Source organism: Sinocyclocheilus rhinocerous, unplaced genomic scaffold (genome assembly GCF_001515625.1).
Source record: "Sinocyclocheilus rhinocerous isolate Xijiao unplaced genomic scaffold, SAMN03320098_v1.1 scaffold1149, whole genome shotgun sequence".
NCBI classification, from domain to species: Eukaryota; Metazoa; Chordata; class Actinopteri; order Cypriniformes; family Cyprinidae; genus Sinocyclocheilus; species Sinocyclocheilus rhinocerous.
This window is the reverse complement of record NW_015664180.1, coordinates 616,922-628,938: the sequence shown is the minus strand read 5'-3', so window position 1 is coordinate 628,938 and position 12,017 is coordinate 616,922. Positions and strand designations below refer to the sequence as shown.

Genomic DNA, 12,017 nt, shown 5'->3' with positions numbered 1-12,017 from the left:
CACAAATTAAGATATTTTTGATGCATTCCGAGAGCTCTCTGACCCTCCATAGAGAGCAAGGATCCTTACACGATCAAGGCTTAGAAATGTAGCAAGGACATTGTTAATATAATCCATGTGACATCAGTGGTTCAACCGTAATTTTACGAAGCTACGAGAATACTCTTTGTGTGCAAAGAAAACAAAACTAACGACTTTATTCAACAATTTGTCTCCTCCGCATCACCCTATAGCGCCATTTTGGAGAGTATCACATACGTAAACAACGTATGCAACATATGCGGATACGTTGTTTACATTCCGATCAAAGCGTAAACAACGTATCCGCATACATACGTTATTTACATATGTGATCGTGTTAGGATCCTTGCTGTCTATGGAGGGTTAGAGAGCTCTCGGAATTCATCAAAAATATCTTAATTTGTGTTCCGAAGATGAACGAAGGTCTTACAGGTTTGGAACGACATAAGGGTGAGTAATTAATGGGTGGTGGGTGAACTAGGGTGAACTCTCCCTTTAAAGCTTTTTCTATGTACTTTGGTCCTTACCATTTCAGTGAAAAAAGCTGGGTGCTGAAACTTTGTTTTACATTGCATTTAACCTTAAATAACACTTTTTTCAGATTTAAATGGCTTAATCTTACAGTTTTAAAGACCTCTTACAAAGACGAATGTTGGTCATGAACATTTGGTGCAATAATCATCCAGCTTGTTTATTCAGATCCATGCAAAAAGAATGGCAGACTGGATGAATGAAAATGCAAATTCACTCTCTGACAGTATATGGCGCTTATAGAAAAGCAGAAACACCCCAGTTACCCTGGTAAACACAAAGCAATGTTGTGCAACTTTCAGTTTCTGACAAACATTCAACTTCGGATCAAACATTCAAGATTAGATAATTTTCCTGATTCGGATCTTTGAATCTCGTTTATCAAAATTAACAAATCTTTTTTCGAGTCATTTCGTTCATTTCAGCAGAATATAATTAAAATGTTACATGTTAATAGCCAAATTCCACGAAACATCTACTCACGCAACGTTTCTAATAAGACTGTTAATGCAATGAAACTATAATGCAACCAAGGCCAGATTATGGGAAACAGAAACGATTAATTCATTGTTTCAGATTCTGCAGTCTGTTAGTTTCCCTCACCTCCTGATCTGTATCATTCTTTCATTTGTCATGTCACATGACAAACTGAAGCTTAAACTGCAGTCTGTACCGGAAACAGAAATGATTAGTTAATCTCTCGAGTGTTCGGGTTCAAGTCGTTCGTTCATCCAGTCCCATAGGCTATAACGCTACGCAGTCCCGGAATCAGAATTGATTAGTTCATTTCTCGAGTCTTCGGGCTCGAGATGTAAGGGAAACAGGTCAATTTAGCTCAAAGGGAATTATTTTTGATTTTATATGGAATTTGGACAGAATCACTGTTTTACGCTGATCAACTGAATCGGCCAGCGATTCACTGAACGGGCCGTACAACATCAACTCTGCATGGATATTAATATCCAAAATATAGTGAAAACACTATTTATTAGCACAGTAACAAGATCGGCAGTTTAAGACATTAACTTGTAAGCACAAAACACAAGATATTTGTGTTTAAATTTGAACAAATGTCCTTACTATCTTTCTGGGCCTTGAACGTGTCAGTTGCGTTGCTGTCTATGGAGGATCAGAAAGCTATCGGATTTCATCAAAAATATCTTAATTTGTGTTCCAATCATGAACGAAGGTCTTACTGGTTTGGAACGACATGAGGGTAATTAATGACAGAATTTTCATTTTTGGGTGAACTATCCTTTAATGGTGTTATGTAGGGGGGTTAAATTCATTAAAATTGCAGTTTTACAGGCACTAACTTGATGTGAAGATTGTTTATATTATAATAATATTGTTTACTGAAAATGTGCCGTGTCTTCACAAAGATATTTTATCCAGCTGCACTTTTTTGGCCAATGTTTTCTAAAACATTAGTAGTAGTCATGTTCATACAAACTGTAAGTAATCATTTGACTCGGGACAGCTTCATAATGCTGTAGAAGTGGTTATTGATGAGAGTTGCAAAGTTGTGGTTAATCAAGACCTGGTTTTTTTTGTGTTTTTTCTCTAGGTGTGAGGTGCAGTGATTCAGCCCCAGTAAGGTAGGGAAGGGGCATGGCGGGTTGTCCACGCCTGAGCTTACCGGGGCTGTTTGTGCTCCTAATCGCTGCATCCCTAACACATGGTCAAAGCTGCCCACAGCGTTGTGACTGTATCCCTCATCAGAGAGCCGTGATGTGCCAGAACAAGCGTCTGGGCTCTATTCCTGGAGACATCCCGACTGACACATGGCTGCTGGATCTGAGCGGCAACAGTTTGCGCTGGGTGGAATACAATGACTTGGCGACTCTCTCGAGACTTGAGGAACTAGACTTGAGCGAGAATCTCATCAGCATGTTGGAGCCTAATGCCTTCTCCAGCTTGCTTAACCTGAGAGTGTTGCGTCTGCGATCCAACCAGCTTAAACTCGTGCCCATGGGTGCCTTTTCACGTCTCACCAACCTCACCACTCTGGACCTAAGTGGGAATAAACTGGTCATCCTGTTGGACTTCACCTTCCAGGACTTGAAGAACCTCCGCAATTTGGAGGTTGGTGATAATGACCTGGTGTACATTTCAAACAAGGCTTTCCTAGGGCTGGTGGCGCTCCGGGAGCTAACCATCGAGAGGTGCAATCTGACCTCAATAACTGGACAGTCTCTATCCTACCTTCGCGGCTTGGTGACTCTTCGATTACGCTACCTCAGTATCGCTTCGTTGGAAGAGCAGAACTTTCATAAACTTGGTGGACTGCGGGGTCTTGAGATTGACCACTGGCCCTTCCTTGAGTACATCTCTCCACACAGCTTCCAAGGTCTCAACCTTTCTTGGCTCTCGATTACCAACACCAACATTTCCACTGTGCCTACGGGAGCCCTTCGCAACCTAATTCACTTGGCAAGCCTCAATCTGTCTTACAACCCCATCTCAGTTCTTGAGTCCTGGGCCTTGCGGGATCTTGTCCGCTTGAAGGAACTGCACCTAGTTGGTACAAACCTGATATCAGTGCAACCCTACGGTCTTGGAGGCCTGCAACAGATACGATTGCTCAACTTGTCAAACAATGGATTAGTGACCCTAGAGGAGGGAGCCTTTCACTCGGTCAACACGCTGGAGACATTGCGTGTAGATGGCAACCCTCTGTCCTGTGATTGCCGCCTACTGTGGATCCTGCAGCGCCGGAAGACCCTCAACTTTGACGGAAAGTCACCTGTTTGCGCCACACCCGTGGAACTGCGAGGAAAAGCACTCAGTACCTTCTCGGACTCTGCACTCTTTGACCATTTCACCTGTCAGCGGCCTAAAATTCGCAACCGCAAACTGCAACAGCTGACGGCACGTGAAGGCCAGGTGGTGTCATTTGTATGTCGAGCGGAAGGAGACCCAACTCCGGTCATCTTTTGGATTTCACCTCAGCGCCGACGTATCACTACCAAGAGTACTGGGCGAGTGATTGTCCTACCTGAAGGTACGCTGGAGATCCGTTATGCCCAGATAACAGACAGCGGGACTTATATCTGCATTGCAAGCAATGCTGGTGGCAACGACACCTACTTTGCCACCCTAACAGTCAGTGGTTTGCCATTGGATGCTGCTTTGGCAGCCAATCGCACCTACTATGTGGGAGATCTAAATGACACAAACTTAAACGACACACGTGTCTTCCTAAAATTCACATTGGACCTCAAGACCATCCTGGTGTCCACAGCAATGGGCTGCATCATGTTTTTGGGTGTTGTGCTTTTCTGTTTCATTCTCTTATTTGTGTGGAGCCGAGGACGAGGTCAGCACAAGAACAATTTCTCAGTCGAGTATTCATTCAGAAAGGTAGATGGTCCCACTGCCAGCGGGGGTCAAGGAGGGGCACGAAAGTTCAACATGAAGATGATATAAAATGGGCATACTATCAGTTTAAAGGAGTTAACCACACATTATTGTTATTTCAAACTGAAATACATTTCTACTTCCAGTCCTGCGTATGACTATGGGTTCGGATTTTAAGACAGAGGGTTTTAATGGGAGCAATGAATAAGGTAGTTGCTGAGGGGTGATTTCCATCAGCAGCTATTTATAATCTATCCTTACTTTTGGTGTCTTGGGATATTTTACATATTTATTAAGACATTTATGATGAATTACGTACTTCCAGCTGGCATTAGGTACCCATTTTAAATTTTCTCATGTGAGAAGGCCAAGCTTATATATAATGATGATATATAATGACCATTAAAAATGTTCTACAGAACATGTCATTCTAAAATGAAAGTTCAATTATGCTCTTAATGTTATGGAGGTTGTTGTGAGAAAAGTCCAGAATGATTTAGATTATAATTATTTAAAGAGGTGCTTTCTGCTTGCCAAGAAATTGCCAATGCCCTCAAAAGTAAAAAAATCGTACATTATTGCATTTTGCTAGGCAATTTAATTTATATGCTCAGTAGTTTGTAGGCAATAAAGTGGGCATACACTTCACACTGCCAATTTAACAAGGATTTGTTGTTGGATTAGCCCCAAATCTTAGCCTGTTAACCACTTTGTCGGAAACATGAGATGCTAGAAGACTGTTTAAAAAGTTAAAACTGTTTAATTATACCTTACTTAAAAAGTTAGTTGATTTAGTTTGCTATGGATAATAAGGCTACCGAGTGCTTCTATATTACACTGCCACCTACTTCTGAGTCATGCCTGCATAAAGTTACACACACACACACACACACACACACACGCATACAAAGGTACAGTAGTAACAATTTAAAAGCACATCGCCTTTATAAAAACATTACATATTTATCAGCTAAATACCAATAGCCTCAGTATCTAGACTGGGTTTAAGACATTTTGTATTTTATTGTATATATATGGCTGTTTTGTGTGTTCATTATGGTGCCCTGTTCTCATGTTAAGTAAATTAATGTGAAATACTTTTATTCAATATAAAATGTTCTTAATAATGTGTGAAAACTCTTAAAGAGTTACTGTTTTAAACAAAACAAAAACTTTCTTAGCATTTTATTACAGGTGACTTTCAGTTGTTGTATGTCTTTACACCTCTTCTATGTAAGTGTAAGTGTGTTTAAAAGGGAATGTCAGTCTCATAACTTATTTTATGCTCATTTGCATGAGTATACAGTCAAATATAGCTTTTTATGCACAGGCCACTGATCCTTTGATCCATCCAGGAGTTCTTATGCGTGCATTGTCTGTTTTTAAATAGCATTTATGATGAGTTAGACCTTGCTCAAGTGCTGCCGCTTAAAATGAAACAGGAAGGCACTTTACAAAGCTGTTCTGCTGCCCCCTAATGTTAAAATACGACAGTTCAAAGAACACAGGGTATCAGTCACAACCTTATTGCCTTCTACCAGTCAATATCTATTTAACACAAAGCTTAAATTAATTAGATTATGAGCTGTTTTGTTTGAACAGATCAATTGCGCCCTGTACTGTCGTATTTTAAGCAGCATTGTATGTACATTGCAAACTGCCAGAATTTGTCAATAACTACTGTAAAACTGATTAAAAGAAGCTTTTTGATATTTTTTGTAAAAAGTCATTTTGCAGTTTTATTCAATGTAAATTAAATAAATGGGTATCCACAGCATTTTTATGTTCTGGATAGTTTTATTCTTAAATATGTTAAGCATATTGTTCTTATATTGTACCAATGAAAAAAAAAATGCTGTTTATAAAAGCATGTATCTAAGTCCCTGAGTTGTAATTTCTTCTTTTTCTGATTTTTCATGTCATTATAAAGTAATATTATATATGAATGTTTTTGACTGATTTATGTAATACGATGCATATATAACCTTTAATGGTTCTCAACTTTATTTTTTATTTTTGCAAATGCCAAGATGATGTTCAAAATAAACATCACAGCATTTTTTTTTTTTTTTTTTGAAAAACTGACAGTTCACTTTTTATTTTAAAACCAGAACAATAAAACCCAATCAGAGGAGAATAGCAGGCGAATAATGCCAGATGAACATTCATCTTCAGGTTTACATAGGTACCAACCAACTTACAAACACCAGCCCTGATTCTATAAACAGTTTTTTCCTAAAAAGTTTCAATAAAGACAGCCGCTTGTCAGCATAGTTCGATTTGGTCCCACAAACTTTAAATGAAATGACATGACAGCTGAGCAATTGTTGGCCATAAGCATCTGGTACAGTCATGTGTGCACAAGAAAATGTCAAATATTTTCTTGTCATGACACTTTTCTACTCATACCATCTGCTTTATAAAACAAAACAAAGTTGTGTTTGCTGCAGGATGTAAAAAGCACAGACATGAAGGCAAATAATGGTGTACTTATAAAAAAAAAAGCTATTCAAAACAAAAGTAAAATATTTAATCAGATGACCTTTTGACCATGCCTCTAAATTAACAATATCACAGGTAAGTACAGCATTTTCACACAACAACCCTCTTATTTACATATAAACAAAAAGAAAATAAGTGTAATCGTAATACAAAATGGGAGTGGTTTTGATGTCTTGATGATGTTGTAGATCTAGTCGCCTGTGGCCAGGTATTTTGTTCTAAACAGTCTATGAATAAACTGAAAAAGAGAAGTGTTGTGTTTCACTTTCACACCAAAGATGCACAATCTCTATCAATGCAATATTATGCATTTACCAGAGATTAGCACTCTGTACAAAACCAGATAATGATCTGTGCAGGTATTGTGTTTTCAAAGTCTTTTCCATTAGGTTTCCATTTTTAATATGCACTGCACATTGTTGTAGTGATTGATGGATTTGTGATGGAAGTACTGAATCATTGTTACGCCTACAAATTGGCTAGTAGTGTTGCTGTCTGGAATATTCATCTTCATGCTATAATTTTGCGCTTTTGCTAACCTACGATATCACTGCACAAAGCCTGTGCATATGGCAAGCAATGACTCAAACTGAAAGAAAAATGTGTGATTGATGAATCAAGACTGTCATTAAGGAAGGATGTTTAAGAATGTGGTGTATATTTTTTAAGCAATCATTTCTTCTGTTAGAGTTGGCATAGCTAAGCTAAGTTTCTTTAAATCAGTCTGGATCAAATATAACAATGCCACTGTTTATATCTTTAGTGAATCACAGAAAAGAGATGATAATTAGTGTGATTAATGAATCAAGACTGTGTTGAAGAATGCAGCATAACTTCTGTTAGTGTTAGCATAGCTAGGCTAAGTTTTTTTAAACTAGTCTGTTGATACAATATGACGTTTATATCTTTGATGAATGATAGAAAAGAGTGATAAAGACTCAAATATGGATTTTTAATATGTGAAACGAAAACGTGCTAAGAGACAATTAGCATTGCTATTGGTTGCACAGATATATATAGCTTAGCAATCATTGTACAAAAATACCAGTCAGAATCCAAACTTAGCTGTGTCATGTAATTTGTTAAGATTAGCATGATTAGCGAGTCTGTTAGCTTGTAGCTTCTGCTAACACCAGAAGATCATATTGGGTCAAAGAACTGGCTAAAATAGATTTTCAAAAATGATAAACACAAGAAAACAACTAGATCTTGTGCTAGAGGATGTGGTTTACAGATGTAAAAGACAAAGACAATATATTTTTAACTTCCTATTTCTTCGTTGTACTTCGCTCCCTTCATCTCTCAGGTGGTTACAGCAGGAAAAAGAAGAAATGAACAACATTTAACACTAAAGTCAGAGCTAAATGTATGCTAATCCAGTTTTCAACAACAAGAATGCTAAAAGCAACTTTGGCTAATGAAGCATTTTCATAGTTATGCAAGATTTCTTTGAGTTAGGCTTGTTATGCAAGTCACTGAATCACTCGCTTGCCTTTAGTGGTGACTAGCAGATTGTTGCTTGGTCTCCTCACTTTGTGGCGTATATGCTGTTAACATCACGATTGATCATGAACGGTGACTAATAAGTGCTGAGAAACCCCCACTCCACCTTTCCCACCCCTACATGCCACTGAAACTTTGTTTGCAGCCCCCTTTCACACTTACAAACCGCAGCAGCCCCGTGGAGTTCTTCGACCTGTCACCAAAAGCAAGCAGCACAACTCACACACTTCCAGTCCCACAGTCGTAAGTGGAGGCGAAAACGCTTTCAAGATAAAAGTAATACTGCATATTATGATAATAAACTCTGTGTTCTGTGTGACTGAACTGTGCTAAGTTGTGAACAATCAAATAATAGTCAAAAAGCTGAGATTTTCAGTTGCACTTTATTGTAAAAATGATAACATTCTGAAGATCATACAACTTAATGCAGATGAACAAAAGACTGAAATAAAAGTAAATCTTTATTAAAACAGACAAAATTTTTTAAAAAGCATATACAAATACATGTAATTTAAGTACTCATGTAGCTTAGCTGTTAGCATATGACACTAGCAACACCATAATCACAAGTTCAATAATGCATGACTAAAAGATGCAAATAAAAAAAGTCTGCTAAATGCATGTATGCAAAATAAGCAAAAATCCTGAGATGTGGACATTGGTTTTGTTGAGCAGTCAGTCCATATTTCAGATACTTGTCTATAAAAGCGGACCTTGATTGTGCATTTGTCTAAAACCGTATGCTATAACTTGAAAAAGAGTTCATCATCATCAAAGATCAGCGCTGTGTAATTCTTTCAGAAACATATTGTGCAGTTAAAAATAAAACATGAGATTGAATTAAAACTAGTTTACAGCAGGTATACTCTGCAAAGGCACTGTATGTTCATGTGTTGCACTGGTTCATATGCAGTTTGAATTTCTTGAAAAGTCTTTAAAAAAATTTTTTTCAGAAAATACAGGTCACTTATTGTGTGATCACAGCTTTAACTTTTGAGTAGCAAGCAAGCAATTGTTTCCACAGAGGACACAGATGACCTTACTTTGTGCATGAACACCTTTCCAAACACAGGTGCTATATAAAACAAGTCACATGACTGAGATGTCACGTGACAAGACAAAATGGAAGTCAAATAAAAGTACAAATATGCTGCCTTCACCAGTTGGATCAAGGGATTCCAGAAATATCCTCTTCAGACTCTTTGAGGTGTGGTGATTTCCCCTAAAATCTCATTTGTTCTCATTTGCATGCATCTGATTGGTGGTTACCGTTACTGTTTTCGGCCTCTCAGACACACATATTGAAAGTAACTGCAAAGATATGCCATCAGTATTAGTTTACAGTGTTCTTTGGATTATAATACAAACAATATTTTAGCATGTTTACAGGTCCAACTTCTTTTTCAGTTCTGCCTTTTGTTTTGCTTTTAATTAATTTAGTTAATAGCTGCTTTGAGGTCTCAAAAGTAACCATTCTGTAGCTCAAATCAGTAATACAATGCATTAGTAATGGGGAACGCATGAAATGATCAAATGTATAATTTAAATGCAATGTAAGTTGCTTAAGCATCTGTCAAATGTGTAAATGTCAGTCTGACTCCAGAGGCGAAATTAAATCAGACATAGGTTATATTCTGAATTAAACAAGGAGGTAGCATTCTTTTAGATTAAACAGTGGATCGTGACTATAGCAACACCAAGGTTCAATTTCCAGGGAATGCATGAATGATAAAATGTATATATTGAATGCAATGTAAGTCGCTTTTGGATAAAAGCATCTGCCAAAAACATAAATGTAAATGTATACATAAATGCATTCACAAAAGAAGTGATTGTGAAAGTTATGGCAGAGTGAATGGTTCTAGCCCAACTTCGGTCAATTCCTTTTTCTATTCCTAAAATCCTGTTCTCTTTCTCTCACTCCCTACTTTCCTGTCTATATTAAAGGTAATACAAAAATTAGTAAACCTATGTGCGTCATTATCCCAATTCAAGTTTGCCACTTTATACCTCAATGATGGAAATATTGACTCTATAAATGTATCTCGGAAACTTAATCTGAATATGTGACCTTTTGATCAAAGAAATATTTTTTATCATGATGGTTTGCAACAAACTTCCTGGAATATAGCCAATGTTCAATTATCAAAAATGAGTAGGATGACTCATGACTACTGAGTCAAAGCTTGGTTTCAATCTGATATGTATGCTGGATTTGGAGATGCAGATTTAGCTCTGTTATCTTTGCGCTGAGAGTTTTGCGTCTTCAATCTTAGTTTATGGGGCAGGGCGGTGCTGGAATCTGCTGGCACCTGCTGCTCGCCCTCCTCGTCCGACAAGATCCTCTGATTCCCTGGCTGGAGCAGGGGCCGTCCTGCCCAAGGTGCAGCTGCTGGAGCGAGGTGTGGAGGAAAGAGTAAAGGTGAGGCTGTAGAAGAATGGAGAGTGGGGAAGTCTAGGAGATATGGGTGGTTTCTTCGTATGGCCGTAGGATGCATAGGCAGGAACGCCGACCCGGGGTGGGTGCCAAGACAGAGGGGTGCTTGTTGGTTCCCCGATAGATGAGAAGCCTCTCTATCTTGCCATCTACTCCAGTAGAGGTCTTTGTCTGGGCAAGAAAGCAAAGGTTGGGGCGCCAAAGCGTGAAGCTGAGATAGAGCCCTTTGAGATGGGGAATAGGGCGTCCCAGGGTTAAGCAAACCGTATCGAAGCTTCAGAGCCAACAGCTCAGCTCGCAGACGAGCGTTTTCCTCGCTCAACGAAACCAATCGAGTCTCCAACACGTAGTCGTTGACCCTTCGTTTCTCTCGCGAGCGCTTCGCCGCTTCATTGTTCTTGTGGCGTTTCTCCCAGTAGGTTGCGTCTTTCTTGTCTTCAGGTATGAATTCCCGTTTGCGACGCAATCCCAGACCTCTTGGAGAGAGCTCTTCGTCTTCTCCCTCAGGTTCCCACACCACCCGTGAGAAAGCGGACTCCATTTTCACCAGGTGTGACTTTCTGATTGGTTTCGCTCAAGATGCACCTGTTCTCCTTCTGTGCGTGGCGTCTGGAGTTACTCAGATGTTAGTGCCTCTTCTCAGTCATACTGTAGTCAGGAGCTTTACCTATAACGAAAGAGCACAGTTATTTCCTTTGCAGGTGGTCTTGTTGATGTGTCAGATTTCACCAGGCAGTCATCGATGCAAAGTTATGAGCGTCATAGCAAAGCAATTTCTGCTGAACATGTTGACCTTTGCCTGCTAGGTACCAGCTTGGTTACAGGTACCTCACGTCTGAACCTAAAACTCTGTAATGTTCTTGTCATTAAGGGTGTAGATGAGGTAATACATCAAAAATCCCCTTGTGGTGACTGCTGTTGTTGTTGTTGCAGTTGCGCTAGTCATTTAAACAGCTACACTATTGTTCTGCTAACTAACATTAAAATATTAACAATTGTTGAAGATTATTACTAATACCTTTAGAGACTCTACATCAAGGACTTTCTTCCAGCTCTATGCTTCAGCTCTCTGCCTATTGCCAATACTGTTGATAGTTCAAAAATGCTTGAGCAATGCTAATAGCAGCAGCCTTTTTGAAGTGACTATGAAGTGTTAATCAATACTGGAGGCGTGTGAGCATCCTGGACATGAATACGACCACTGGGGTGATTCAGAGAGGGTGGGAACCCAAGTCTTCCCAACGGGGGTTCCAAAACCTCCCACACTGTCTGATGGGCCGTCGTTTTGTGGGTTACCAGTGGAAGAATGGTTGATTGTGAAGAACAGAGAGAGATCTAGTGAGACCAAACACTATGCTAACAACTGTACAGACCTACTTCCCCTCTGATGTCATTGACACATTGTATTCTGTCTCTACACTGACACTTAGAACTGGTAATTTTAGCTTCCTTTCCAGACAAAAGGTCAGATAAAACAATTTCCTTCCACACGATCGTATGCATCTCATATATTAGTTTTCTAAAGAGCAAAAGAAAAGTTAAACTTGCTGATCTAAACACAGCATTTGGACACTTAAGTCACATTTACAAATGTCAGAATGCCATTGCATTAGATAACAAAATATCAAAGTGAGAGTCGTCTGCAACATTATATATATATATA

The 12,017-nt window shown here is 38.9% G+C and overlaps 2 protein-coding genes and 2 long non-coding RNA genes across 4 annotated transcripts in view; 2 read left to right on the top strand and 2 right to left on the bottom strand.

The window, feature by feature from the left end:
* Positions 1-5,719, top strand: part of LOC107729688 (leucine-rich repeat and immunoglobulin-like domain-containing nogo receptor-interacting protein 3) — a 37,599-nt gene extending 31,880 nt beyond the window's left edge. The window contains exon 2 of the mRNA XM_016540354.1: positions 2,120-5,719. Within this exon, the coding sequence (XP_016395840.1) occupies positions 2,164-3,981 (1,818 nt within the window). The 5' untranslated portion in view covers positions 2,120-2,163 and the 3' untranslated portion in view covers positions 3,982-5,719. The remainder of the gene's footprint in view (positions 1-2,119) is intronic.
* A 3,322-nt stretch (positions 5,720-9,041) lies between these two features.
* Positions 9,042-12,017, top strand: part of LOC107729691 (uncharacterized) — a 23,087-nt gene continuing 20,111 nt past the window's right edge. Inside the window, exon 1 of the long non-coding RNA XR_001638609.1 lies at positions 9,042-9,124. This is a non-coding gene — a long non-coding RNA (uncharacterized LOC107729691). The remainder of the gene's footprint in view (positions 9,125-12,017) is intronic.
* The window catches only part of LOC107729692 (uncharacterized), a 19,517-nt gene continuing 17,316 nt past the window's right edge, over positions 9,817-12,017 (bottom strand). The window contains exon 3 of the long non-coding RNA XR_001638610.1: positions 9,817-9,827. This is a non-coding gene — a long non-coding RNA (uncharacterized LOC107729692). The remainder of the gene's footprint in view (positions 9,828-12,017) is intronic.
* On the bottom strand, positions 10,110-10,895 carry LOC107729690 (nuclear factor interleukin-3-regulated protein-like). Its single transcript, XM_016540357.1, has one exon. It carries the CDS (start codon positions 10,893-10,895, stop codon positions 10,110-10,112), a length of 786 nt encoding a protein of 261 aa, XP_016395843.1.

Excerpts from the sequence above, each read along its gene's own strand:
- LOC107729690 (XM_016540357.1), bottom strand. The coding sequence starts at position 10,895 with ATGGAGTCCGCTTTCTCACGGGTGGTGTGGGAACCTGAGGGAGAAGAC.